This window comes from Oreochromis aureus, linkage group 2 (assembly GCF_013358895.1).
Source record: "Oreochromis aureus strain Israel breed Guangdong linkage group 2, ZZ_aureus, whole genome shotgun sequence".
NCBI lineage: Eukaryota > Metazoa > Chordata > Actinopteri > Cichliformes > Cichlidae > Oreochromis > Oreochromis aureus.
In genome coordinates, this window is record NC_052943.1 from 23,367,047 (window position 1) to 23,392,733 (window position 25,687).

General features: G+C 37.0%; 1 protein-coding gene across 2 annotated transcripts in view; it reads left to right on the forward strand.

Annotated features, from left to right (window-relative positions):
* The window catches only part of rxfp1 (relaxin family peptide receptor 1), a 72,596-nt gene extending 48,441 nt beyond the window's left edge, over positions 1-24,155 (forward strand). Inside the window, exons 4-18 of one of the 2 annotated variants that reach the window (XM_031759541.2) lie at positions 5,131-5,236; positions 7,134-7,205; positions 7,901-7,972; positions 8,274-8,345; positions 8,499-8,570; positions 8,766-8,834; positions 8,962-9,033; positions 9,266-9,337; positions 11,274-11,345; positions 12,399-12,470; positions 13,092-13,163; positions 14,650-14,879; positions 19,989-20,399; positions 20,637-20,855; positions 21,740-24,155. In XM_031759541.2, coding sequence (XP_031615401.1) covers positions 5,131-5,236; positions 7,134-7,205; positions 7,901-7,972; positions 8,274-8,345; positions 8,499-8,570; positions 8,766-8,834; positions 8,962-9,033; positions 9,266-9,337; positions 11,274-11,345; positions 12,399-12,470; positions 13,092-13,163; positions 14,650-14,879; positions 19,989-20,399; positions 20,637-20,855; positions 21,740-22,149 — 2,093 coding nt within the window. In that variant the 3' untranslated portion in view covers positions 22,150-24,155. The remainder of the gene's footprint in view (positions 1-5,130; positions 5,237-7,133; positions 7,206-7,900; positions 7,973-8,273; positions 8,346-8,498; positions 8,571-8,765; positions 8,835-8,961; positions 9,034-9,265; positions 9,338-11,273; positions 11,346-12,398; positions 12,471-13,091; positions 13,164-14,649; positions 14,880-19,988; positions 20,400-20,636; positions 20,856-21,739) is intronic. The other variant, XM_039621089.1, reaches the window with a different exon arrangement.
* The last annotated feature ends 1,532 nt before the right edge of the window (positions 24,156-25,687 follow it).

The window sequence follows — 25,687 nt, forward strand, 5'->3', positions numbered from 1 at the left end:
TAGGGGGACATCTGTGTGTGCAGGTGACTATTACTGTGCATAATTATTAGGCAACGTAACAAAAAACAAATATATACCCATTTCAATTATTTATTTTTACCAGTGAAACCAATATAACATCTCCACATTCACAAATATACATTTCTGACATTCAAAAACAAAACAAAAACAAATCAGCGACCAATATAGCCACCTTTCTTTGCAAGGACACTCAAAAGCCTGCCATCCATGGATTCTGTCAGTGTTTTGATCTGTTCACCATCAACATTGCATGCAGCAGCAACCACAGCCTCCCAGACACTGTTCAGAGAGGTGTACTGTTTTCCCTCCTTGTAAATCTCACATTTGATGATGGACCACAGGTTCTCAATGGGGTTCAGATCAGGTGAACAAGGAGGCCATGTCATTAGTTTTTCTTCTTTTATACCCTTTCTTGCCAGCCACGCTGTGGAGTACTTGGACGCGTGTGATGGAGCATTGTCCTGCATGAAAATCATGTTTTTCTTGAAGGATGCAGACTTCTTCCTGTACCACTGCTTGAAGAAGGTGTCTTCCAGAAACTGGCAGTAGGACTGGGAGTTGAGCTTGACTCCATCCTCAACCCGAAAAGGCCCCACAAGCTCATCTTTGATGATACCAGCCCAAACCAGTACTCCACCTCCACCTTGCTGGCGTCTGAGTTGGACTGGAGCTCTCTGCCCTTTACCAATCCAGCCACGGGCCCATCCATCTGGCCCATCAAGACTCACTCTCATTTCATCAGTCCATAAAACCTTAGAAAAATCAGTCTTGAGATATTTCTTGGCCCAGTCTTGACGTTTCAGCCTGTGTGTCTTGTTCAGTGGTGGTCGTCTTTCAACCTTTCTTACCTTGGCCATGTCTCTGAGTATTGCACACCTTGTGCTTTTGGGCACTCCAGTGATGTTGCAGCTCTGAAATATGGCCAAACTGGTGGCAAGTGGCATCTTGGCAGCTGCACGCTTGACTTTTCTCAGTTCATGGGCAGTTATTTTGCGCCTTGGTTTTCCACACGCTTCTTGCGACCCTGTTGACTATTTTGAATGAAACGCTTGATTGTTCGATGATCACGCTTCAGAAGCTTTGCAATTTTAAGACTGCTGCATCCCTCTGCAAGATATCTCACTATTTTTGACTTTTCTGAGCCTGTCAAATCCTTCTTTTGACCCATTTTGCCAAAGGAAAGGAAGTTGCCTAATAATTATGCACACCTGATATAGGGTGTTGATGTCATTAGACCACACCCCTTCTCATTACAGAGATGCACATCACCTAATATGCTTAATTGGTAGTGGGCTTTCGAGCCTATACAGCTTGGAGTAAGACAACATGCATGAAGAGGATGATGTGGACAAAATACTCATTTGCCTAATAATTCTGCACTCCCTGTAGTGTCTTATCGCTTTTCAATGTAATTTTAAATATGAGACCCAAGGACATGTCAGTGCAAGTGTTTATTGATGATGTGACTTCCAGCAGGATGAATTCTGAAGGATGCAGTTCTATATTCTGGTCAGATTTAGCCAACTGCTGCAAAACTGATCGGACTGAGCTTCACAGTGCAAATGGATAATGATCCAAAGCATATTCCAAAAGCAACTCAGGAGTTTCTCAAGGCAAAAAAAAGGATAATCTTCAGTGGCCAAATCAATCACCTTCTCTCAACCCAATAGAGCATGCTTTTCAGTTATTAAATACAAAACTGAAAAACCCAGAGACAGCAGCAACTGAAGGCAGTTGCAATAAAGACCTGGCAGAGCATCTCAAGGGAGCAAACACAGCATTTCAGGGTAAAGACCCTATAATAATACAGATAAAACCCTAACAATCAGACAACCCACTATGACCTCCAGCAGAACCTGGAACAGGGGGGAAGACAGGACAAAAGACATGCTGTGGAAGAGAGCCAGCGATTAGCAATAACTCGTAATTAAATGCAGAGAGGTGTATAAACACATGGTGAGTGATAAATGGTGAGAGAAGGGGAAATGCTCAGTGCGTCATGGGAAAGCCCCAGTAACCTGTCTCTTGTAGCATATCTAAGGGTAGACTCAGGGTCACCTGAACCAGCCCTAACTGTAAGATTTGTCAAAAAGGAAAGTCTTAAGCCCAATCTTAAAGGTATAGAGGGTGCCTGTCTCTCAAACCAAAGCTGAAAGTTGGTTCCACAGAAGGAGGATCTAAAAGCAGAAGGCTCTCCCTCCCATACTACTTTTAAACATCCAAGGAAACACAAATAAGTCTGCTGTCTGAGAGCAAATTACTCTATAGGGGTGATGGAGTACTGTGAGGTCTTTAAGATAACATGGGGCCTGACTGTTTAAAATCTTCTATGTTAGGAGAAGGATTTTAAATTTAGTTCTGAATTTAACAGGGAACCAATGAAGAGTAGACAATGTGGAAGAAATATCCTTTCTTTCTAGTTCTTGTTGCTACTCTCGCTCGATCAACTGAAGGCTTTTCAAGCAGTTTTTACAACAACCTGATAATAATGAATTACAATAATCCGGTTTAGGTAATAAATGCAAGAACAAATTTTTCAGCATCCCTCTAAGACAGGATGTTTCCAATTTTAGAGTTGTTGAACAAATGGAATAACTCTGTCCTACATATGTGTTTAATATGCAAATGGAAGTACAGTACTATGCTACAGTACATAGTCAAAAATGACTCCAAATTTCATCACAGTGTTACGAAAAGCCAAGTTAATGCCATCCAGAATAAGTATCTGGTTAGAAACCATATTTCTAAGATTTTTAAGGCCGAGTACAATGACTTCAGTTTTGTCTGAATTTAAAAGCAGGAAATTAGAGGCCAACCAGGTCTTTATGTTTTTAAGACATTCCTGCAGTTTAAGTCTTGTGCGTGTCATCTGGTTTCACAGAGAGATAAATGCATAGCAGTAAAAATGTATGCTATGCTTTCTAATGATACTGCCAAAGGGAAGCATGTATAATGTAAACAGAATTGGTCCTAGCACAGAACCCTGTGGAACTCCATAATAAACCTTAGTGTATGAACAAGACTCCCTATGAACATGAACAAACTGGAGTCTATTAGATACATATGATTTAAGCCACTACAGTGCAGTACCTATAATGACTACAACATGCTCTGTGATAAAATGTTATGGTCAACAGTATCAAACGCTGCACTGAGGTCTAGTAGAACAAGCACGGAGATGAGTCCACTGTCAGCGGTCACAAGAAGATCATTTGTGACTTCACTAATGCAGTTTCTCTACTGATGAACTCTGCTGTTTTACAACTACTCTTTCAAGAATGTTGAGATAAAAAGTAGAGCTGATGTCTGTGGCTTCTAGACTTTAAGCAGTCACTGACAGAAAATGATTTTCATCCAAGTATTAAGAACTATCCTTATGTTAAAAATGTTTGTATGTTCGTTGTGTATATAATTTTGAGTGTCTGAAAATAGAGGAGTATTTATTAAAATGGCTGTAAACAGTGCATTTTTTTGTAAAACCCCTTTAATTAAAGCTGAAAGTTATTTTTCTTTATTATTTAAAATCCACTGCTGCAAAACTTTTTTAAAAATGTGCCAAACAAATTATGTATCTATTTGTAGAATGCAGGACAATAGCAAGTCTTTTGTTTCCGCAGCATAATAATTTAACTAACCTCTTTTGAATAATTAATTAGATCAGATTTGTCACTCTGTTTCCCCGTCCGCTTGGTCCAGGGAGCTCTGTTTCAGGGTTGTGAGCAGTGTGACCCAAAGGCTTGTGAATATCCTCACATAAATCTGATGTTTCAGTCCAGAACATTGCTTCAAGTGTTAGTAATACGCCTAGCAATGAGCTTAACCATCGTCGACTTTCTTCCTGAACAGAAATGGTATTTCAGATCCAAATACAATCTGTTGTTGAACTAGCACATAGCTACATTAAAATAATGATAGTGTGGTTCATAATTTTTATCACTTATTATAATTTCTTCTTGAATAATTTGCAGAGCCATTGGCAAGGTATCATAGGGATATGGGGACCATAATTAGACTAATTGTTTTCAAAGACATTGCCAGAATTACTGCAATTATAAAGCAGAAGTAAACAAATTACTCTTGTTGGGTTTTCTTTGAAATTAGGTGTTTATGCATGTACTGATAAAAATCAAAATGTTACAGAAATCTGAGGAAACTGCTGTAACTATCAACTGATGGTTCATTTCTACTGGTGACGAAAAGCAGAACAAAACATTATCTGTGTGGAGACTGTATAACTTGAAACGAATATAAACACTCCTGGATATCATATTTTCCACAGTTTTTCACAGTTAGAGGCTTGACTCACTCTGTGAATTTGTTCCATATTGTACAAACACCATAAAGAAGCTTAAGCCTTCATTGGTTCAAATTAATTAAGGTGACTCTTAGCTGACTCCTAGGTGCCTGCATCTATATACATGTGTTACTCAAAGAAGTCAAACCTGCATACTAATACATCAGCCCATCTGCGGTTATCTCAAGGGGGACAGTTAGCTGTCTAGACCAAAACAATTTGTAACAGGATGTAAACATGTTTATTTCTGCAGTGGATCTGAACATTTTATTGGTTGGGTCCCAAATGGCCACTTGAGGAACTGCAACTTAGACCACTTGCGCTTTGGCTTAATTCTTCAGCCCTTAAGGCTGCAACTTCTACAGATTCAATTTCAAAATTTTCTCTCACCATCTCTCTGGTTGAAAATGTGTTTTCGCTCACAGGCAAGCTTTTCATTAACTTCCTTTTATGGCTCATTTTGACACGTCCTCAAATATAATTTAAATTCATTGAAGCCGGTAAAGTCTGGTTAGACAATTTTATCTGCTTCATTTAATCACATCTTTCATATTCAAATTGGAATTTAATCAAAGGTAATCAAAGCTGGCTTATCCTGGGAATATTTAGTAAGTCTTTTATTAATAATTGCCCACCTGTTCATCCCAAAAGTCACTTTTAATAAATTTTGCTTTCATTTTCTTTTTCTCTCCTGCTTAAATCTCATGGCTTACATAGTCCTCCAGCAGGATTATGTTGTTGTTATTCAAAACAGCTCCACTATTGACACTGTTGACCATTTGTTTATCCTTCCCCTATCTCCTCCATTGCTCTAGTGCTTGGTGTGGTTCCTGAGCTCTGCCAGTGCCGAGACCTGGAGCTCGACTGTGACGGGGCTCATTTTCAAGATATCCCAGTGGTAGCAATGAATGTCACTATGATGTGAGTAGAAAATAACCCCTGTTTTTCTTCAATACTTTCAAACTCAAGCAATGTCCAGAAAGGCAGTCATCAGCAGCGATTACTGTCACAACTTGTGAGAATTTTTGTAGCAGACATTTGCCACTTCAAACATCACCTGCCACTGTGAATACCTGTCATTGCCACAACTTGAAAGGTAAAAAGTGAAAATTATTGCCTGAGACATGGCACTCAAAGAACTCAAATCTGTTGGACAATTCTCCGTGAGCAAAGATGGTGGTAGAAGTAATCATTTTCAGGGAAAAAAAAAAGTTTTTCAAATCTTTTTTTTTTTTCTTTTAATTTATTGTTTGCATGAAAGTTAAGTTCAGTAATATACTACTTTAAACAAAATGCATGGATATATTTCAACAAGACCACTCAGTGTTGAGACTTACTGTTAAAAGCTATAAAAAGTAGCCTATTCCTGTACCCATTTAAAATATGGCCTTTTTGATCAGTACAACGGACAACATCCAGAGTCAGATCAACTATGCTACCATAAGCCCAACACCTATGTTACCTATGTTAAAATGTGACATTAAGACAACTATAATGTATATGGAATAAATAATAAAAGGCTCATTAACCACATGTCCTCACAGACTGACCGGACAGGTCGCAACAGCCATTTTGAGTGGACCAGCTTGTAAATATATGACACATACAACACATCTTAAGGTGTGAGCGAATATTCTGAGCATATTAGCAAGAAAAATGTTGCAATCATTTACAAATGTCAGAAGGTATGGAAAGTACAATAATGTTAATAATGTAATGCTACTAATATTTGCATAATGTGGAGGGGCCCTTTTGCCAGATCTCAGCCCAACAGAGCATCTTTGGGTTGTAGTGATGCTGGAGTTGGATGGAAACGCAATCAATACGTCTTTAGCAGCTGCTAAATGATGATGCTGTCAAAGTCTCTCAAAACTAAAATCTCAGAAGAATATTTCCAGCAGTTTCTTGAATCTATTCAATGAAGAATTAAGGCAGTAGGCAAAGTAAGGCCCAACCCCGTTAGTAATCAAGTAATTTAGTTTTGTTTTGTTTTCATTTCTTTTAATGGATTGTCAGTTCAAATAAATAACACTGACTTTTTGTTCTAATGAATCATCACCTCGCTTCCTTTCATGAGCCCATTATAATTATCTTCCCCACTAGAGGGCTATGAAACAATCTAACTAGGAGTCATAATTAACTGCTCGCACAAACAGCCTCTGGGAGAGGACGGTCTCTACTTGCCAGCTATCCAAGAAAAACAAAGTTAAAGTAAACAAAGTTAGAGAATGGTGCACCAAAGGAGATTGCATTAATAGTAAGATGATTTCCCAAATGTGAAAAAACTGACCACTTCTGCTTGACAGAATAGTGCGTGAGAAGATGAGCTTTTAATCATCATTTAATCCTTTAAAAGGCTTGGAATCAGCAGCTCAATCAGTTGATCAGTTCAGGGTCAAGAGACCCTGAACTGGTCTCTAGGCAGAATTTAAAAGACCACTAAGCTGTAGCTTGTCATGTTTACAGATTAATGTTTCTGGTAACTGGCTTAGTCAGAAAAAGTCAGTTGGACATTATAGGGAGCTTTTGTCTTTTTTATATGTATTTTATTTATGTGGGAAATCCAGTTAAGATATTAACATAATAAAATATGTATATCAAAAATCTTCTTTGAGTAAATTAAACTGCCTGCTATGTTAAAAAAAAAAAAAAAAAAAAAATAGAATCAGCATAGGGATGTTATGTTTCATTTTAAATAGTTTTCACAGCCACGAAATCCCATTAATCATAGTCAGAAGAAACATGCTGTCCAAGTGTCCAAAGGTGAGTGTTGCTTTTGGTTTCAAGCAATAAACATGTAAATGTCCCTGTCTCTCAGGTCCCTACAAAGGAATGGGCTTCAGAAACTTAGAGCGAACACATTCTTTAAGTACCAGAGCCTGCAGAAACTGTGAGTCTTCCATTAATTGTGGATTACATGCTATTTACGTTCTTTTATTGCATTTGTTGTCTTATTGTCTTCCTAAAATATTCTTTTCTTATTTTGATATTGTTTGTTTGTTTGTTTTTTTAAAAAGCTCCACACACAATAGAACAGGTGCTATAACCCTACCCTATTCATTGAGTAAAGCATCTTCACTCTACCTTGAGTGGCAAATGCAATAAATAAGCGTCACATCTATAAAGCTGGTATGTGTAAGCTAAGAGGACTGCTGGGAACCCTGACAGACGTTTTTGTTCTGCTTTGCATACAAATTCATTCATTGTCGACTTGTGTTGTTTATCAGCCTCACACAGTGACACTGAATATGGCAGCATGAGAATAGGTCTTATCCCTCGCCAGAAACCATTCGGTTGGTAGGTTTTGCTGGACTAAAACTTCCCTGAGATGTGTATAAACAAACATTAGAATGAATCGCCGCGTGTGAAAACGCAAGACAAAACACAACTGTCGAGCTCGTAGTGCACAATATAAAGGAGTATTCCTGGAAGAGATTATCATTATTTGATATGAACGATTTCATTTACGCACTACTTGTACTCGAGCAAAGGCATTCGGGCTTTATGGCTTAGTATGTCTGGTTTTTTTTGTTACAGCTATCAAGTAAAAAACAAGAAAATATTTTGTGCTTTTTGTATGTATAGATATCTCCAGCACAACAAGATTCAAGATGTGAGTCCTGATGCATTTAGAGGGCTGTATAACCTGACAAGACTGTAAGTTTGTTACATTTTTGCTTTACATGTAATTTAATAATACACACTCTGAGTTGCATTGGTTTCTTATCTGTTCTTAAAATGCAGAAACGCATTAGTTCACTTGCAGTAGTTATTTTTGGCAACCTAGCACATCCTGCTTCTTGACATTAACAAGGTATGCTTGTATATGAACATTCATTGTAAGAGGATAGATTGTATAAACTGACCAATGATGAATTGCTTTTGGAAGATCAACACCACTTACAAATTGTTATCAGCATCCTGTGCAAGTAACCTTCCATTGTCTTTCTGTATGTAGATATCTGAGCAACAACAGGATATCAGTTTTGATGCCGGGGGTGTTCAGGGATCTGCACAAACTGGAGTGGCTGTATGTACCCAGCTTTTATAACATATATCACCTTTTATTTCTTCTTCTTGCCTTGTGGGTTTTTTGATTACTTTCAGGTATGCTTGTCAGTGAATGTGGTTTCATATTGTGCAAAACTGTATTCTATTTTTGATGTATTTGTTTTTACTCTAGGATTCTTGAAAATAACAGCATCCATCAAATATCCTCCACGACCTTTTCAGGACTGAACTCCCTTGTTCTATTGTGAGTCATTATTTCTACTTTTTTCTGCTGCAAAGGCTTTTTGGGGGTTCATTTTGGTTTTTGTGACGTCCTTTCAAATCATCAAAAGTGGTGCAACTGAGAGTACTTGGCAGCTACGAGCAAATGAGTGTTCTTTCTTTGAACTTTAAGAGAAAGGCCTTTCACCTTGTTTCATGTTGTCTTGCTGATTGACAGGGTTTTGTTGAACAACTCTTTGACAAAGCTGGATGACATCTGTCGAGAAATGCCCAGACTAAATTGGCTGTAAGTAGAATGTCAAAAAAAATCTAAACTTCTACTGACATACAAGTGCCAAGTTGTTGATCGATCTGTTCTTTCTGAGCAGTTTGGATGCATTTTTCTGTGTTCATTTGATAATATGTTGTTGCAGCGACCTGGAAGGAAATCTCATTGAAGTGATTGGCAATGCCTCATTCAGCTCATGCACCATGCTGACAGTTCTGTAAGTATAAATTTACATAATTTGTTACATGGCTGAGGTGCAGTCTTTGCATTTACATTTTTTTTTCTTTTGCTGCAATTCCTGTAAGAGGCTTGCAAATCAACCTTAGTTTCATACAAATTGATGAACTGTACTATCCTATGTGTGGGATCAATTCTGGCAGTTCATTAAATGGGATTAAGGTAGGAAAAATAGTCATATAATTCTTTCTGTGTCTGTTGCCTGTCTCCAGGGTTCTGCAGCGAAATAGGATCAGCTACGTACATGAACAGGCTTTCTCAGTCCTGCAAAAGCTTGGAGAATTGTAAGTAAAAATATTTTGCACAAACAAACTTAAAAAAAACAAAACAAAACTCTCAGGATTGTGCCAAAAAAAGCTGAATTGAGGCCATTTAAGATGTGGATTTTTGAAGATCCATTGTGATTAATGACTTAAGAAGTTCCAAAAGAACAGAAGGAAACGGCAGCATTTAAAAACACTATAAATGCTCTGTTCTATTTAAAAAAGCACTGAAATAACCAGATTTATGCTTTAATCGCTTCCAAAGATTATCCTAGACGTCATTAAAACAGTCTGTAACACCTAAGATACAGCAGCTTCCTGCCTTAGACGGACAAACTTCAAACACTGCTCAATGCAATAACTGACATCATTTAGGATGTGTCTAATAAAGTAACATTTAGGCTGAAGGGTTTTTAGAAAACCCCTGTGGAAGGGCGGGGTACACCCGGGACAGGTTATCAGTCTCACAGAGACAAACAACTATTCAAGATAATATTCACTCCTATAGCCAGTTTACAATCAGCAGTTAATTACAATCAGCAGTCCTTGCTGCTCCATCTGTATAGACCACTTCAGGTCTCATTTGTATTCTGACACATTATGGAATTTGCACAGGTGTCACATGAATAGGACTGAGTGATTTAGAAGGAAATTTGATTGAGATCAGGGGTTATAATTGACTCTATAATTAGAGTCATGTTGATGATACAAGAACTTCACATTTTTATTGTGTCTGTGCTTTAATTCTATCAAGCAACAGCCACTGGCATTAAATGTGGAGCTTTCTAATACTTTTTGAAAATGGCAATGGCAATTTGATCTATATAGCACATATGTAAAGTTCATGTGCTTAACTCAGAAGATATAAACCCAGTGTAGGTTTTATATGACTTAATGCAGTGAAAACAGCAAAATAAAGCCCCCACACAAATGACAAAATCATGCAGAATCAAAATCGCTGACTTTTAGCGATCAGATGTTTAGACGATTACATGAATCTGGTATTGTTACAGTAGCAGCGTTGATAGAAAGAGTTAATCCGTGTCTGGGAAACCTCCTGTGTACGGTTAAATCAGTTAGTATTTAATTTTCTTCAAAGACTGTGAGTTCAAACTGTCCTTGAAATTAAGTTGTTTTTGTTTGGAGCACAAGATTTTTGGAACACTTACCCAGAAATTCAGAAATTTAATGAGGTGTGGCAGTTAATTTGTTTTTCTTGAAACTGTCAATATGGAGTAAGTTTAAAGGATAAGGCAGGGGATTTTCTATTTTTCTCTATTTTTCTCAAAAAGTATGTAGCAAAGAGAAGAATCAGGGGAAGTATGGGAAGAAACTTATTAAAGAGACGTGGGAGAAGAAGTAAACAGAACAGAGCATCATGTCTGTGTCGGTATCACAAACAAACAAACAAGCAAAAAAGATTCTGTTATAGAGTCACCTTGCAAAAATCTAGTTGTTCATCATTTAGTTTCACCATTGACATAAGAAACCACTTGGACAAAGACATTTACATTTAATGACGAAGAGGGATAGTAGGTTGAACATATAATGCATTAAAGCGATACAACCGCAACATTCACACTGCTGCAGTTGGTAACACTGACACCAGAGGTGTATCTTCAAAATAGGGTAACTGTGAATGTAAATTTATTAATGCAGTTAAGGTATGTCTGGGAAACCTGCTGTGTATGGTCACTTATGAAAACGTGGCTGCAACAAGAACTGCATCCCATTATAAGCATTGTGTCAGTATTTAAAGGACTTTACATTTTCTGTTATTGCTGTTTTTCAGCTTGCCTGTCATTCCATCCACCCCCTCTCCCCTAACAGAGTTACTGAGGGTGGATCTTCCTTTGAAGATCTGTATGCACCCATCAAATGCCCAGTGTTGTACATCAATATTTATTCATTGTTCTTTATTTTTGGAGAACTGATGTGGATTTGTCTGTGCACACAGGGATCTATCCAGAAACAGACTGGCGGCAATCCCTCCGAATCTCTTTGTCTTACTTGAGGATTTGCTCCAGCTGTGAGTTCTCTTTACACAAATACCCACAGACATACAGTTCTGTATGCAGATACCTTTCCCATACCTTTTTCTATGGCTATTTATATCTTTGTAGTCATCGAGAATGACAACAGAGTGACAGTTTGTCATTTTGCAAAAACTAGACATAGTTTCATGTTTATACAAGTATATTTTCGATGAAAAGTGTGTATACAGACTTTGACTAAGCTGTAGTAAATTTTGCTGGGGGGTTTTGTAATACTTTTTAATTTTTACAACTTATGGAATGATGGAAAATTGCAAATTTCAAAAATAATATATGATTGTATCAGTTTTGAATTAATGTTCTGTGAAGGGGTAATTTATGTACTGCTGGTTACTTTAATATACAAAGACAAGTCATAATTTATTGAGGAAGTACATGTTATGTAAGCATTCATTTTATGTAGAGTTATTAGAAGCTGAAGCTATGAAGCACATGAAAGAGTAAAGTATTTACCTTCTTTTAATTGAAAAATGATAAAATAGTAATAACTAAATTGCTCAGAAAATGCAAAAGACAAGTACCTCATAATAAATTATAAATAGCAAAGATAATATCATTGTGATATTATTGTGTTTAACATTGTTGTACAGAATAGTTATAGATTAAATACAGAAAATACTACAAAAATAGTGTCAAACTGTGGTGTAGCATCATCCCAGGGATTATAAATTTTAAGTCAATACACTGATTCCCTAACCACTAATAAATATGCTGGTGGGTGGATAACAAGATAGAAAATGAACAGAGGAAGGACACACCTTTAAGATGTGAAGCAGGAGGTAATGTGACAGTATGACAGGAAGATAAACATGTGGGAGGCAGCTGACATGCATAAAATGCTTCTAGACATACTTAAATGTCACTAGTGTTCTATTTGTTTTCATGCAACTGCATCACTGAAGATTGCTGTACTTTGTTTCCGTCCTCCCATGCATAATGTACAGTGAGCTGTAATTTCATTAATCATTTATGTGATGAATAGCCCTGTGTGCTGTTCATTGTTGTTTATTTTCCCCTTTTTTCTGCAGAAATATATCGTACAATCCCATCATGGAGCTGCAAGTTGACCACTTTGATAAGTTACATAAGTTAAAATCATTGTAAGTATTTGTTGGTGCATCCCTGATAACTTTAAAATTTAAAAAAAAATCAATGTTTAGCATTAAATAAAACTGAATTTGTTCTGTGATAAGATAAATTGATATCAAGCAACCACACAAACTCAGTTTACAATCAACCTTTTATGTAAATATAGTTTTCTTTATTCTAATTTGTTATTTTTTTACTATATCATATTTATTTTAGTTTCATATTGATCTTATCTTTCATGTTGGTGCCTGTCCAATTACTTTGGTCAGCTCCAGTTTTTGATTTGATTAGTTTGACTAGTTTGAAGAAGGTTATCATTTTTTAATGTTTTTCCATTTTTGAGAACCTCAGTATATTCTGCATATTGCTGTTTGAGACATTCAGGCAAGTGATTGTCATACTTTTTCTTCAGAGGCGCAAGCTTGAATTCACAAAAGTCAAAATCTAAATAAAAAGAAGACTAAAAATGTCTCTTTCTAGTAAAAATGTCCCCCATTTAGGCCTTGAAAGGCCATTTACCAAGAATAAGATTTGGTGAAAACATGTTTTCACGTTTTTGTGTACAAAACAAATCAGCATGCTGTATTGTGTGTGGCATCAAACTAAGACAAAATCATCTTTATATTTGTTAGGAGCATAGAAGGAATAGAAATTGGAAACATTCAGCGAAGGATGTTTGAACCTCTCAAATACTTGACTCATATGTAAGTACTCCATTGTGATGCTCTATGTTTAAACAGTAAATCCTTATTGTTCAGTCTGGACTGTCATAGAGACAATGTGTTACTCACACATAGTAATATTATCCTAGTAATGAGCTTTGAGCTAGCCTTATTGAGACTGTCAGACTCCTCTTCCAACCAGGAGATGATTAAGTCGAGCTTAGTGTAATCCTTCTTTTCTGTTGCTAAAACAACTCTAGATACATCCATGTAAGTCCTGAAGGGATGCAACAAGACAGAGAACATGATAAGATGAATGCCTCTTCACCCTTGGATACAGTTACAGAGATTCTTTAACGTTCCCTTTGTAATAGTGCTTCATGCAAGTTTTAGTAAGTGTCAGCTGCATTCAAATCTAACTTATTTTGCACAAGTAAAATACATTTTAAAGCAGCAGTGCTCAAACTACTTCATTCATAAATATTTTGAAATATGCCAGCACCCTACCTTAGACATGAATGGAATAGCATTTTTATTTCACAAAGCAATTTAAAAAATAAATTTAAAGTTGCATCTCTATTTGAAGAAAGTAAAGCAGTGAACTGTTTTCAAAGGGACTGTTTCTTTATAAGAGTGTATTTCCATAAAACTTGTGCATTAACTAAAGGGACTTTTTTGAAAAAACATATTGCAGTTAATTTTTGAAGGTCATGATTTGATCGCTATTTAATTGTCCTAAAAAGGTCATTCTGCTTTGGTTTTGAAGAGTGAGCACCAGCATGTGTTTGACATTTGAGAAATGTAAAACAAATATTGGCCAATTATTAATTTTGCACTCAATTCATAGTTTCCTGCATGAATTCTAATAGTACTGAGGATCCTCTGACTTTCCAAATAGAGACTACTGTCATTACCATTCCTTTAATCCTATAGCAATAAAATAACTGATTAACATATAGTACGCAAATTAACATTGTAAGGACAGTAGCATGTTCACTTTGACATTTAGCTATGGGCAATATTGGAAGGCGGTAAATGGTTTGATTTGTTGAAATGTCATTTTTAATTACTGTAAGGACCATAAATGGCATGCCAATTTCTATACAGGGGTTGATGGTGGGAGATTGGCAGATAATTCAGCTGAACAAACCCTTTAATTCTTTCTTTGGATAAAATGATTACTGTTAAACCTTTGCAGGTCTCCACCTGGGTAGAAAGACAAAAGACAAAAGCACTCATTTTAATTTAAGTTGGCTTCTTGATTAGGTTCACCACCTTTAGAGTCTCACAGTTTCGGGTGCTATTATTTCCGTATAAAATTGGCACTTCAGATCACCAGAATACCCCTTCTTGTTTTATTCCTGTCTCTTGTTTCTGCACCTGCCAGTATGCATAAAAAGAAAAGACATTATGTGAAGTGTGGTATTTTCCTGTTGCCTTGATTGACCCGTAACCTTTTTGGTTCCAATAAACAATCTCCTTTTGTCTGTTGCTTAACCTCACACCTTTTTTTTTTGCATGATTACAGCTACTTCAAGAAATTCCAGTACTGTGGCTATGCTCCTCATGTGCGTAGTTGTAAGCCCAACACTGATGGAATCTCATCCTTTGAGAACCTACTGGCCAATATTGTGCTGAGGGTCTTCGTCTGGGTCGTGTCTGCTACCACCTGCTTCGGCAATATCTTCGTCATCTGCATGCGGTCGTACATTCGCTCAGAGAACAAACTACATGCCATGTGCATCATCTCCCTCTGCTGTAAGTCATTTTACTACAATTAAAGTGGAAAACTCGTATAACTTTTAGGATATAACTTTTACTGGCTACAAAGATTTTATTGTTTGCTGTTGCAGTTTCTAGATTACAACTGACATATTCTTCCAACACTGTGTCCTTCTGATAGCCTTGAATGTCAAAGACAGCACAAAGCATGAAATTAGTTTCCACCATGCCTATCACCATGTTTCAATATTAAAGGTTTAATATTAAATACACTGGCAATCCTCATGAATACTACTAAATGCAAAAAGCTGGCAGTTGATTAGATAAGATATTCTCATCATCCAAAGAAATAAAAAGTCATTAAGATAAGACATGATTAACACGATATGTAAAAATAGTAAATATATATTCAAACTTAACTTTTGTCATAAAACTGCTTTTATATATGATGCATACTAAGTGGCAAAAAGCAGTTTTGACTGAGATACAGCTGAACTACACTCGCCAGTCACTTTGTTGGGTTCGGCTATTCAACTGCTTGTTAACGCAAATCAACCAATCACATTGCAGCAGCTCAATGCATGTAGACAGGTTGACTCAAATAAACATTCGCTATAACCAAGGTATGTAGACGTGCATTTCTAAGTGCGCAACAAATCACAAATGCCGACCCATTTATGATCACAGTTTAGCATTTTCTTTTATCTACTCACAGAAAGATAACAGTCCATGACACACTATGTCACAAAGCTCAAAACATCTCAAACTGGTTTCTTGAGCATGACACTAAGTTCACTTGTTCTCAAATGGCGTCTACAGTTATGCGATCTCAGTCTGTTAGACCACCTTGGGATTGGAATGGGAAAACCGCATCATGTATGTGCAGCCAACAAATCAGCAGCAAATCTGGTATGATGCTATCATGTTGGTACGGCCTAAACTCGGTTAATTGTTTCCAGCATCATGTTGAGTTTGCGCCACAACAAAGTAAAGAAGTTCTGGAGGCTAAAGAGGATCCAACTTGGTTTAAATTGGATTTAAATCTTTCTTTTTTGATAAAGCATATAGTACGGGCTGGATCAGGTGACATTTAATGGATCAGCTGACATTTAATAATTAGTTATTAGTAATCTTTGGCTTTCTCCCACAGCATGTCTTTGTCCTATCTTCCTCCCCTTACCGGTAACCGGTCGCAACTGATGTCCAATCTTCCCTGAGCCTGGTTCTGCCAGAGGTTTCTTCCTGTTAAAAGGGAGTTCTGCCTTCCCGCTGTCGCCAAAGCTCTTCCTCCTAGGCGATCATCTCCATCGCCTGGGGGGGAGGGTTCTCTGTGTATCTAACAATAGTTAGATACACCAGTCTTCTGACTGGTAGACAACCCACTCTATGTCCTGAGCCAGAGCCAACCATGTGACAGAGCTGTTAGTAAAAAGCTGTTCAGGTGTTTTGTGGTTTCAAACAGACAGTGGAAAAGTAAATCCAGTCTTTTTGTGGAGTGCACTGGTGTGTGAATGTGATATGAGAACTGTTTTCATTAGCAAGTGAATTTTTGGCCAAAGAAAGCCAAAACTGAAGATTATGATGATGAGAAAAGTAAAAACATTTTAAATATGACTTATTCTTTGCTACTTTTGTTGAAGAGTTTAAAAAGTGTATCTTTATGCAAGCAGGATGTGTTTGCATATTGCTTTTAATATGGCTATTAAAGGAGCGGAAAGAGTCAGGGAAGAAATGAACCAATAACAAAGTAGAAACATGAAAGTGTTGAGTCATCCGTACTTAGAACCGGAACAAGACTTGACATGAATTAATTATGCTTGTATCAGCCATTGCCTTTTCCTATGAAAGCCAAAGTATTAATTTAAATGATCTCAGTGTCCGCTGTTATAGGGGACTTTATAGCAGCCACATCACACAGTCGGCAAGTTTAATTTTTGTACCCTTACAATCTTTATATGACACATTATAACTTAAAAAAAAAATGAAAACAAAACAAAAGAAAACTTAAAAGCAGTTTTTAATAATTTTATTCCAGGTCCACAATTAATTCTAAAGAGCTTTGGTCTGATTCAGCATCAAAAGAATTACTAACAGGACTATGGAGGAGGATTTGAGTAATGAATTAACCAAACTATCAAAGAAATAAACATTAATCCATGACTGATGAAGCATCAAGCAATTCATCAGAGGATATAAGTTGTGAATTAAATCACTAATTTAAGAAAAAACATTGTGATAACTTTGCAAACAGAATTGAAAGCAGGTATAAAAGAAAATAACAGATGGGGCTGGTAGTTATCTTCTTTTAGTTTCCGTTCTTTTTCTCTGCAAGAGTTTCAAGCATGAAACAATGGTTGGTGTACGATGGATAGTCATGTTTTGTATATCAAATTCCAATTATTCCAAGAGATGGAGATGTGCACATTGAACAGTCTTTTAAGCCAGATGTAGAAAGTCTCAGCTTGCTTTTTGAACTTCTAACCTTTTGTTAGTTTGTTAGTTTTGAAGAGAAAGTTACGTGCTCTCAAGAATTCCTGCCTGAGGGGGTACGCACAAGTTTTTGAGTGCATTGTCCTCTTCACCTTACTTGCAGTAAGCTGTAATGGGCTCATTACAGCACCCGAACAAAGAGACCCACTGCTTCTTGAGTGAAGGCCGTGAAGTGTATTTTTCTTCAGTTGTCGCAAGGGGCGACAATCAAATTCCACACTAAAAAAATTAACTTCACTAAGCAACACAAATTTGAGGTTTGGGCTTTAAACGTTGCTTTTTCTAACATCTAGGTAAAGATAAATGATGTACACTAGGGCTCCAAGTCTTGACAAGAAGGGCACCTCAGTGTCAACTAATTCATTTGTGTAGTATACTGGGATGTATATAATTTGAGCTATTTGCATTTATTAGAGCTATTTTGTTATGTTTTATAACTTTGTAATATATATTGTAATTAATTTAGTTTATTTAGTTACTGTTCTTACTGTCTTGGATCAACTGTGACCACATAATTTCCTCTGGGATTAACAAAGTATTCTGATTCTGATTCAGAAAGTCTAGTAGGTCTAGTGATGATACTTGTAGTTTGCATTTGTTTAGACTTTTTATCATAAAAAATATTGGCTCCGCAGCTTATATTTACATTTGTAATCACATTAGTATTTCTACCCCTGGAATCTACAGGTTTGTACAAAACTTCATATCCCATATTATACCATCTATCCCAATAAAGCTTCTTGTTTTATCAAGAAAGTTTGGCTTTCTCAGTCTTCAAATGCCCCCACAAATGTTCTGTAGGGATGAAGGTGGGTGGCTTGTAGAGCAAAATCAGTGACAGTTGATGTTTCTTCTTTCGTAGCTCTCGGAAAGCTTGTATTGTGGTCATTATTCTGCTGCTGCATAAATCCTTTTCTAAAAACAGGAAAACCAAAAGATGTCTCTGATAAACAAAGTGTTGCTGTTGCAAATAGAGCTCTTTTTTCTGATTAGAGAAATGCTGGTGAATGTTAATATATCCCCCAACTCTTATAGGAACTAATACTAGTGTTTCTACTGTTATTTTGATAGCACTTGTGCTGATTGGAGTCTTGCTATATAGAGTCTTCTATAGCAAAATCTGTATCTGTTCATTTTTTTCCCAACTCTCAGTCTACTGAGCCTCATTATTGATCTTCTTATAGTGTGGTCACTCTAATTCCACTTGATTGTGCTTTGAATGTAAATAAGCAGTTTTACCAGTGCATGTAGAATCCCATAACCTCTTCAAAGTTTTTACTCCAATCATCATTTCACACAGAGAAAGCCCTTCTTTACTTAGATAAAATCAATTTGACTTTGGACACCTCCAATTAGTTAATGCTGTGTTTCCTTCTATTAAAATGTTGCTCACTGATGCTTGCAGTATGCTTACTTATGTTTTGCTGGAAACCTTGAGCAATGTCTCCAAGTTCATTTATTTGAAAAGGTTTCTCATGAATAGATCAAATCCACTTGTATTACATTTGAATGTTTTTTTAGTGGAACAGATACAACTGAAAGAAAATAACCTTTTGTTAACACATTTTTTTCAAATTAGACTGAGAGACCCAGGAATACTCTGCAATATTAAATATTTCTCCATTTTACATGTCAGAATTTAGATTGCATTTAGACGTTAATCCTCAAACTCCTTGAACTTTAAAAGTTTTGAAATTCAAGTGTAAAACTGAGCTGTTTCATTAAAAGTGGAAACAATGAAACGTTCAGAGTCTATAAATATGGAGCACTGTTGTATGCTCCATCACGCCTGTGACCCTAAACTGCGGTTAACAGGATGGATGGATGCATGGATGGGTGGATATCCCTTACATGTTCTTTAATAATACGCAACATTTTAAGTGTACGTCGATTTGTTCAAAACTGGCTTCTAACTAGCTGTGATATCATAAATCATTCTCCCCCTTAAGTAAAATTTAACTCGGAAGAACCTTGCTCTTTGAGCAGAGGAACAAGAAATCAGCATTCTAGTTTAAAACACTGAACATGCATTATTCTGTTTCTCTTACATTAGATTTGCCTTGAGTTCTCTGGTTAATGTGTCAGTTTTGTTTCCCTTGAACAGAGCAGAGCTAGTGTTTTTTCTTCCAATTCCAAGTCTTAATGCTAACTTAACCGAGTCCAGCCGCTACCCCTTTTCCTCAAGAGTTTCAGCAAGAATGCTAATGGGTATATTTCTGCACTATTTCAAACTGATCATATCATGCATTTCCTGATCATAACAGTTTAGACCACATGAAAAACTGATGTTAGCCTATATTATCCCTGGTTCCTCTTAATATGCATGGATTTCCAAGGTTGAGTGGCTGCTGTCAGCATGTCATCATTAATCTCCTTCTTACAGATTCAATCCTTTCATGTTGACCAAATTTTGAACTTGGTTTTTTTTTTTCAGAGCACTGCAGTGTTTATTTGGTGTTAAAATAAGTCCAACTGATGTTGTGCTCACATTTCTTAATTAATCTAAAGTAATGAAACTAGATTTTCTCTGTAGCAAAGCAGCCCAAATACAACTTTATAGCTATATGTTCAGGCAAATACTCCAGAAATAACGTGATGTAATCTTATGCCAAAATCTCATAAGTAATTTGTAAATCAGCTGCTTTTTCATCGCAGGTGCAGATGGGTTGATGGGCATCTACCTCTTCATGATCGGTGCATATGACCTAAAGTTTCGAGGCGAGTACAACCGGCACGCCCAGGCGTGGATGGATAGCAGCCAGTGTCAGGTCATTGGCTCTTTGGCCATGCTGTCCACTGAAGTATCCGTCCTGCTCCTTACATATCTCACGCTGGAGAAATACATCTGCATAGTCTACCCTTTCCAGTACTTGACTCCCGGCTGGCGACGAACTGTCACCATCCTTCTTGGGATATGGGTGTTTGGTTTTATTATTGCCTTCCTCCCACTGGTTTGCAAGGGGTTGTTTCGCAACTTTTACGGGACCAATGGTGTCTGCTTTCCGCTGCACTCTGAGCAACCAGAAACTCTATGGGCTCACGTTTACTCCATCGTTATATTCCTGGGTGAGGATTTGTTCTTGAAACGGTGCTTTGAAGATTTTTGTTCATGTTTTCACTTGTTTTGGGTTTTTTTACGTTTTCTCCAAAGGTAACTGTAAATGTACAGTCTCTGTATTTAGTATATGTGTTTTATATGTGGGGCTTTTTGCATTTATTTATTTGCTCTGGATGCAGAGAGTTATTATACATGTACATTCAAGTACTGCAAATTTAAACTGTTTGTATGAAATCTTTCCATAGGTCTTAACCTGGTGGCATTCCTCATCATTGTCCTCTCCTATGCAAGTATGTTTTATAACATCCAGAGAACAGGCACTCAGACCACTAAATACAGCAACCACATCAAAAAAGAGGTGACCATTGCCAAAAGGTTCTTCTCTATCGTCATTACTGACTCCCTCTGCTGGATCCCCATTTTCATCCTCAAGATCCTCTCACTGCTGCAGGTGGAGATTCCCGGTACAGTAAAAGAATGACAAGCATTTAAACAAACACGTCAATGGAAATGTGTGTGTAGAGGCACAGTTTGCCTGTACAACATTTCTGGCCTCTTAACTCAGCCGGGGTGTACTGCAACTCACTGAAAGAAGCAGATGATTTGATGAATGCAGGCAGGTCTTTATAGGGGTTCAGCAGAATGTAGCTGCTAGACTTTTAACTAATACCACATGGATATGATGATGGATATGACTGATTACCTGTGTATAGATTTTATTATTTTTAGTGATTTTTTTATTTTTATATCCTACAGTTTTACTGAGTTTTGCTTTAAGATTATTAACGATAGGCTTCATTTTATTATTCTATTGATCTTTTAGTGGCAGAACTGAACAAATTAGTTATTTTGCTATCCTCATTTTCCAGGTAATGAGCACTTTGTAATCACATGTCTTTGGCACAAAAAAAATGATAACGTGTTGCTGATTTGTGTTTGATGAAGTTATTGTTTTTTTGGGAGAAGCGGGTTGAGAATACATTTAAATGTCACGTGATCTCTTTTAGAAGATTTTTTAAATTGATTATAGTGAATCAGAACTGGCTACAGATACATTTCCCTTGCAAAGCATCAGGTTGTAAAGTCCCACCTTTTAAGGTCAAACGGAGGAAAGTACTCCAAATACGGATTCATTGTGTGTTCTCTTAAAGAGTTTCTCATAAGTTTTACTACTGCTTAAGAAAACCATTATGCATTTGATTGTGCATGATGACCATTTATTTTGAGATTAAGCATAGTATTTGTATATCATTTTTAATTTGTGATATTAGTAGTTGTTAAATGTAACAATCTAGATACACTAAGTAATTAACACTGTAATTGCATTTCTTTCTCTGTTCTCTGACAGGTACTATCAGCTCCTGGGTAGTCATATTTATTCTCCCCATCAACAGCGCACTTAACCCCATCCTTTACACACTAACAACACGGCCTTTCAAAGAGACTATTGTGCAGGTGTGGGCTAACTACAGGCAAAGGAGGCCCCTCCTTAGCAGACACCCAGCTCATCATCCATCACTCACTTGGCAGGAAATGTGGCCCCTGCAGGAAAACAGCCATAGTGTCAGCGTGGGGCAGGAATTCGAAGCAAATGGCACGAAACCCAAGCTCACGCCTGTGGAAAATACCAATGAGGGGTACAATGACATTACAGCATCAACCAGAAAACAGGAAACACAACATACAGTGCTGTCAGTATGTCCTAAGACTGAAACACCACCACACACACACATTCACACAGGCACGCAAACAAATTAACTTATGTAACTGTCTAATGGTAGAGGTACATATACATGTTTGTATCGTCAACAAAACCTCACGTCAGTCAACTCAGTTTCATTCAAGTTCATTCATCTCAGCAGTTCATATTTACCCTCAGTTTAGTCACTTGTTAGTGTTTACATTCTTTGCAGTTTTAAAGGATTAGTTACGGTATTTTTGTTTTGTCTTTTTTTTTTCCCCAAAAAATTTAACAGTGCATGACCGTCAATGGTAACAGCCATCACAGCAGATAGGGGGACCTGTTTCATAAAAGAATTTCTGCTCCCTTTGAATCCTGTTAATGCAAGGCAAGTACAATTTAGGCAACCTAATATGTTATCAGTGACAAAAGGCTAATAATAATAATAACTATGGACTAATATGCAAACTGAATCACTCCCATTCAATTCACCCACAATTAATGGGTGAGACCCACTGAATATCCCATAGGATTAAAAAGAGTACTAACATTTAGGAAATTAATAGATGGGGCAATGAAGGACCTCATAATTATGACCTAATGGCAGAAGCTGGAAAAACAAGGGGATGATTGGTACAATTAGATGTAAATTTTGGATTTGGTAAATGGACTGATTCTTATATAGCGCTTTTCTACTCTACCGGAGTACTCAAAGCGCTCTATACAACATGACACATTCCCCCAATCTCACCCATTCTCTAAACTGAGTGCTTTCTAACTACAGTCACACTCCAATTGATGCATCAGAGAGCAACTTGGAGTTAGAATCTTGCCCAAGAATACTTGGCATGCAGACTGGAGGAGCCAGGGATCGAACCACCAATCTTCCAATCAGTCGATGACCTGTTCTACCTCCTGAGCTACAGCCACCCGTTTGATATTTTTTTTATTATTTATTTTTGGGACGTTTTTGTGACATTGCAAACAAGAGTAGTTGAGAGAATCAGGAAATGCATAGGATGACCGTAAGGGAATGAGTGGGATTTCAGCCGCTCAGGGCCACTGAGATCCAGTCGTTTGACTAGGATGGCTTTATTTATTTATTTATTTTAATATGTAGGTGAGTATCAGCTGAAACAGGGAGCAAATGTCTGCATTCTGTATGTGGACATTTGACAGAAAAAACTTTAATTTTTTATTTTTATTATCAAGAACTCGACAACAAAAGAGACTGTTAAGACAAAAAACCAGTATTGCATGACTATTAGAATACAAGGCTTGCTTTACCTCATTTCTTAATTGACATTTATACACAAATAACTGTCACCAGCTTACCTGTATACACTTATTTGTCACCTCTGTGGCTAAAACTGCTCTCTACCATTCAAAAAAATATGCCCAGCTGGAAATTATTAAAACTTTTATTATTTACAAACTTTAGCTTCCAGAAAGTTGAAAAGAATGGAGAGATATTTTAACACACTGGTTATTCTGATCGTGTCCTTGGAGTAATAAAAGCTTATAGCACTTTTCTTTCCCTACAGCAAATTATTTTCTTTGAGTAAAGATAAGGAACTATACATAGAGTATAGTACAGTATATGTCTGTCACATTATGACCAACTATCTGCCTCATTCAAGATTTATCTTGGTTAAGACCCATTGGCATGCCACACATTTCTAAAGTGTAGCTAGCTCGTCGTTATTATGCATCTCGATACCTTTTCCCCTCAGGTCTAAGGTGCCAGTGACAACTAAGAAAGATACTCCATACACCACAAGTTTTTTCAGAGTTGCATCCACCTTTGAGCCATCTCTTGTGATGAGAATCTGTTGGACTGCAAATAAATGAGATGAAAATAAACCTGCATCCTTGATTTGCTCAGATGAAACAGGGGATGAGTATTCCAAGCATATTCACTGAGTGTTGCAGTCCTTTTGTTATTTTCTTGGCTCAAGTAGGCCACTCATGCAGCGATGAGTGGCTTGTGATGCAATGTGAATTTGATAGTCCCCATACGTGTGTGATATATATATATATATATATATATATATATATATATATATATATATATAAATAAAAAAACTAGCTGGGTCCCCATGAGTCTGTCACACATTTCTTAGGTTTAGTTGGCTCCTCATTATTATGTGTCCCAGTGTCTTTTTCCCTGGGATGTGCCATCAAAATAAAGAGAAATCCCCAATTTCATTCTGTACATGCCCTCACTTATACCGCAGTGATTGTGATTTTACACTTAGTCTCTGAGAGATTTGGTATTTGTTGTTGCATGCACTGAAGAGCTGCCTATATTTTTATTCATTGGCTTTTGACACTGTTTGACCCTGATTTTACTGCTTTAATTTAATTTAATCTAACATGCTGATTTTATTGTTTTAATTTATTTTAATGTGCTTATCGTTTTTCGTTTTTCATGTTAGGTGTACGACACTTTGTTTTCAGCTGAAAACAGTCTGAAAGTGCTATATAAATAAATTGCTTGCTTGCTTGAAGCAAAACCTTCAGGTTTGCATTAACAAGTTAAGCTTGTAACAGTCAGAAAGCTGGAAATGAGATTGAGCAGGTCAAAATAAGATGAAATAGAGACAAAAACAACTCACTAAACTAAAGACTGAAGAAGTCACTTGGATGAGTGATGAAACGTTTCTCCCACAAAACGCTACGTCCAGATGAACAGATTCAACTTTTGGAAACTCACTAAACTGCTACTTTCTGATATAAAGAAACACTTATCTGTGCTGCAGTTCTGACATTTTAAATCTACAACCAAAATAAAACCCTGGACTGCTTGGTTTTGTTTGGGGTTATTTGTATTTACATCATTACAGTTACATGATGGGATGGAGGCTGCCAATGTTTCTTGGTCAAGACTCCAGTTTATTGGTACATCACTCAGAGTGAGAAATGGGTTATGTACAGACATTGATGTGTTCAGAGGACAATATTGGTGTCCACCCTAAACCTAAACAAACAGAAAAGGTTTCACTGACATCACAAACTGAATTCACATGTTCCAAAATAACTGCCCCCAGTAAGTTCTGGACTTTTCAGGATGGCTGCCACATGGCAGCACTTGCTTCTAGAAGAAATATGGAATCTTGGCTCACAGTGGCTCAAGATGGAGAAATGGGACAACAATAAGCTACTTTTATTGGAGTGCTTGTTTAGTTTGTTTAGTTTGTTATGCTTCCTTGCACCCCTGGAAACCTTGTGGAGCATAACTGTATGTTGTTAACTATGGATAATTCCTTTAAGGCGAAGCAGAGCCTTCATGCTAATCCCAGTGTAGAAAGCAATCCAGCCAAGGCTGCAGATGGAAGCATTTGCAAGATAGCTCACAATGAACAGGAACAAATGGAGCTACAGCCCTAAAATAATTATTTACACTTTCCTTTAGACAAAAACTGCATATTTATACAAACAGGGGTCACCACAGTGAATCATCTGCCTCCTATTACACTGTCCTCTGTCACACCAACCTTCTGCATTCCTCATCCAGTACATCCATGAAACTCCTCTGTGGAGTGGACTTCCTCTTTTGTTCCTCCCTAGTAGCTTCATACTTCATACTGTTCAACATATTCACTATTTCTACTC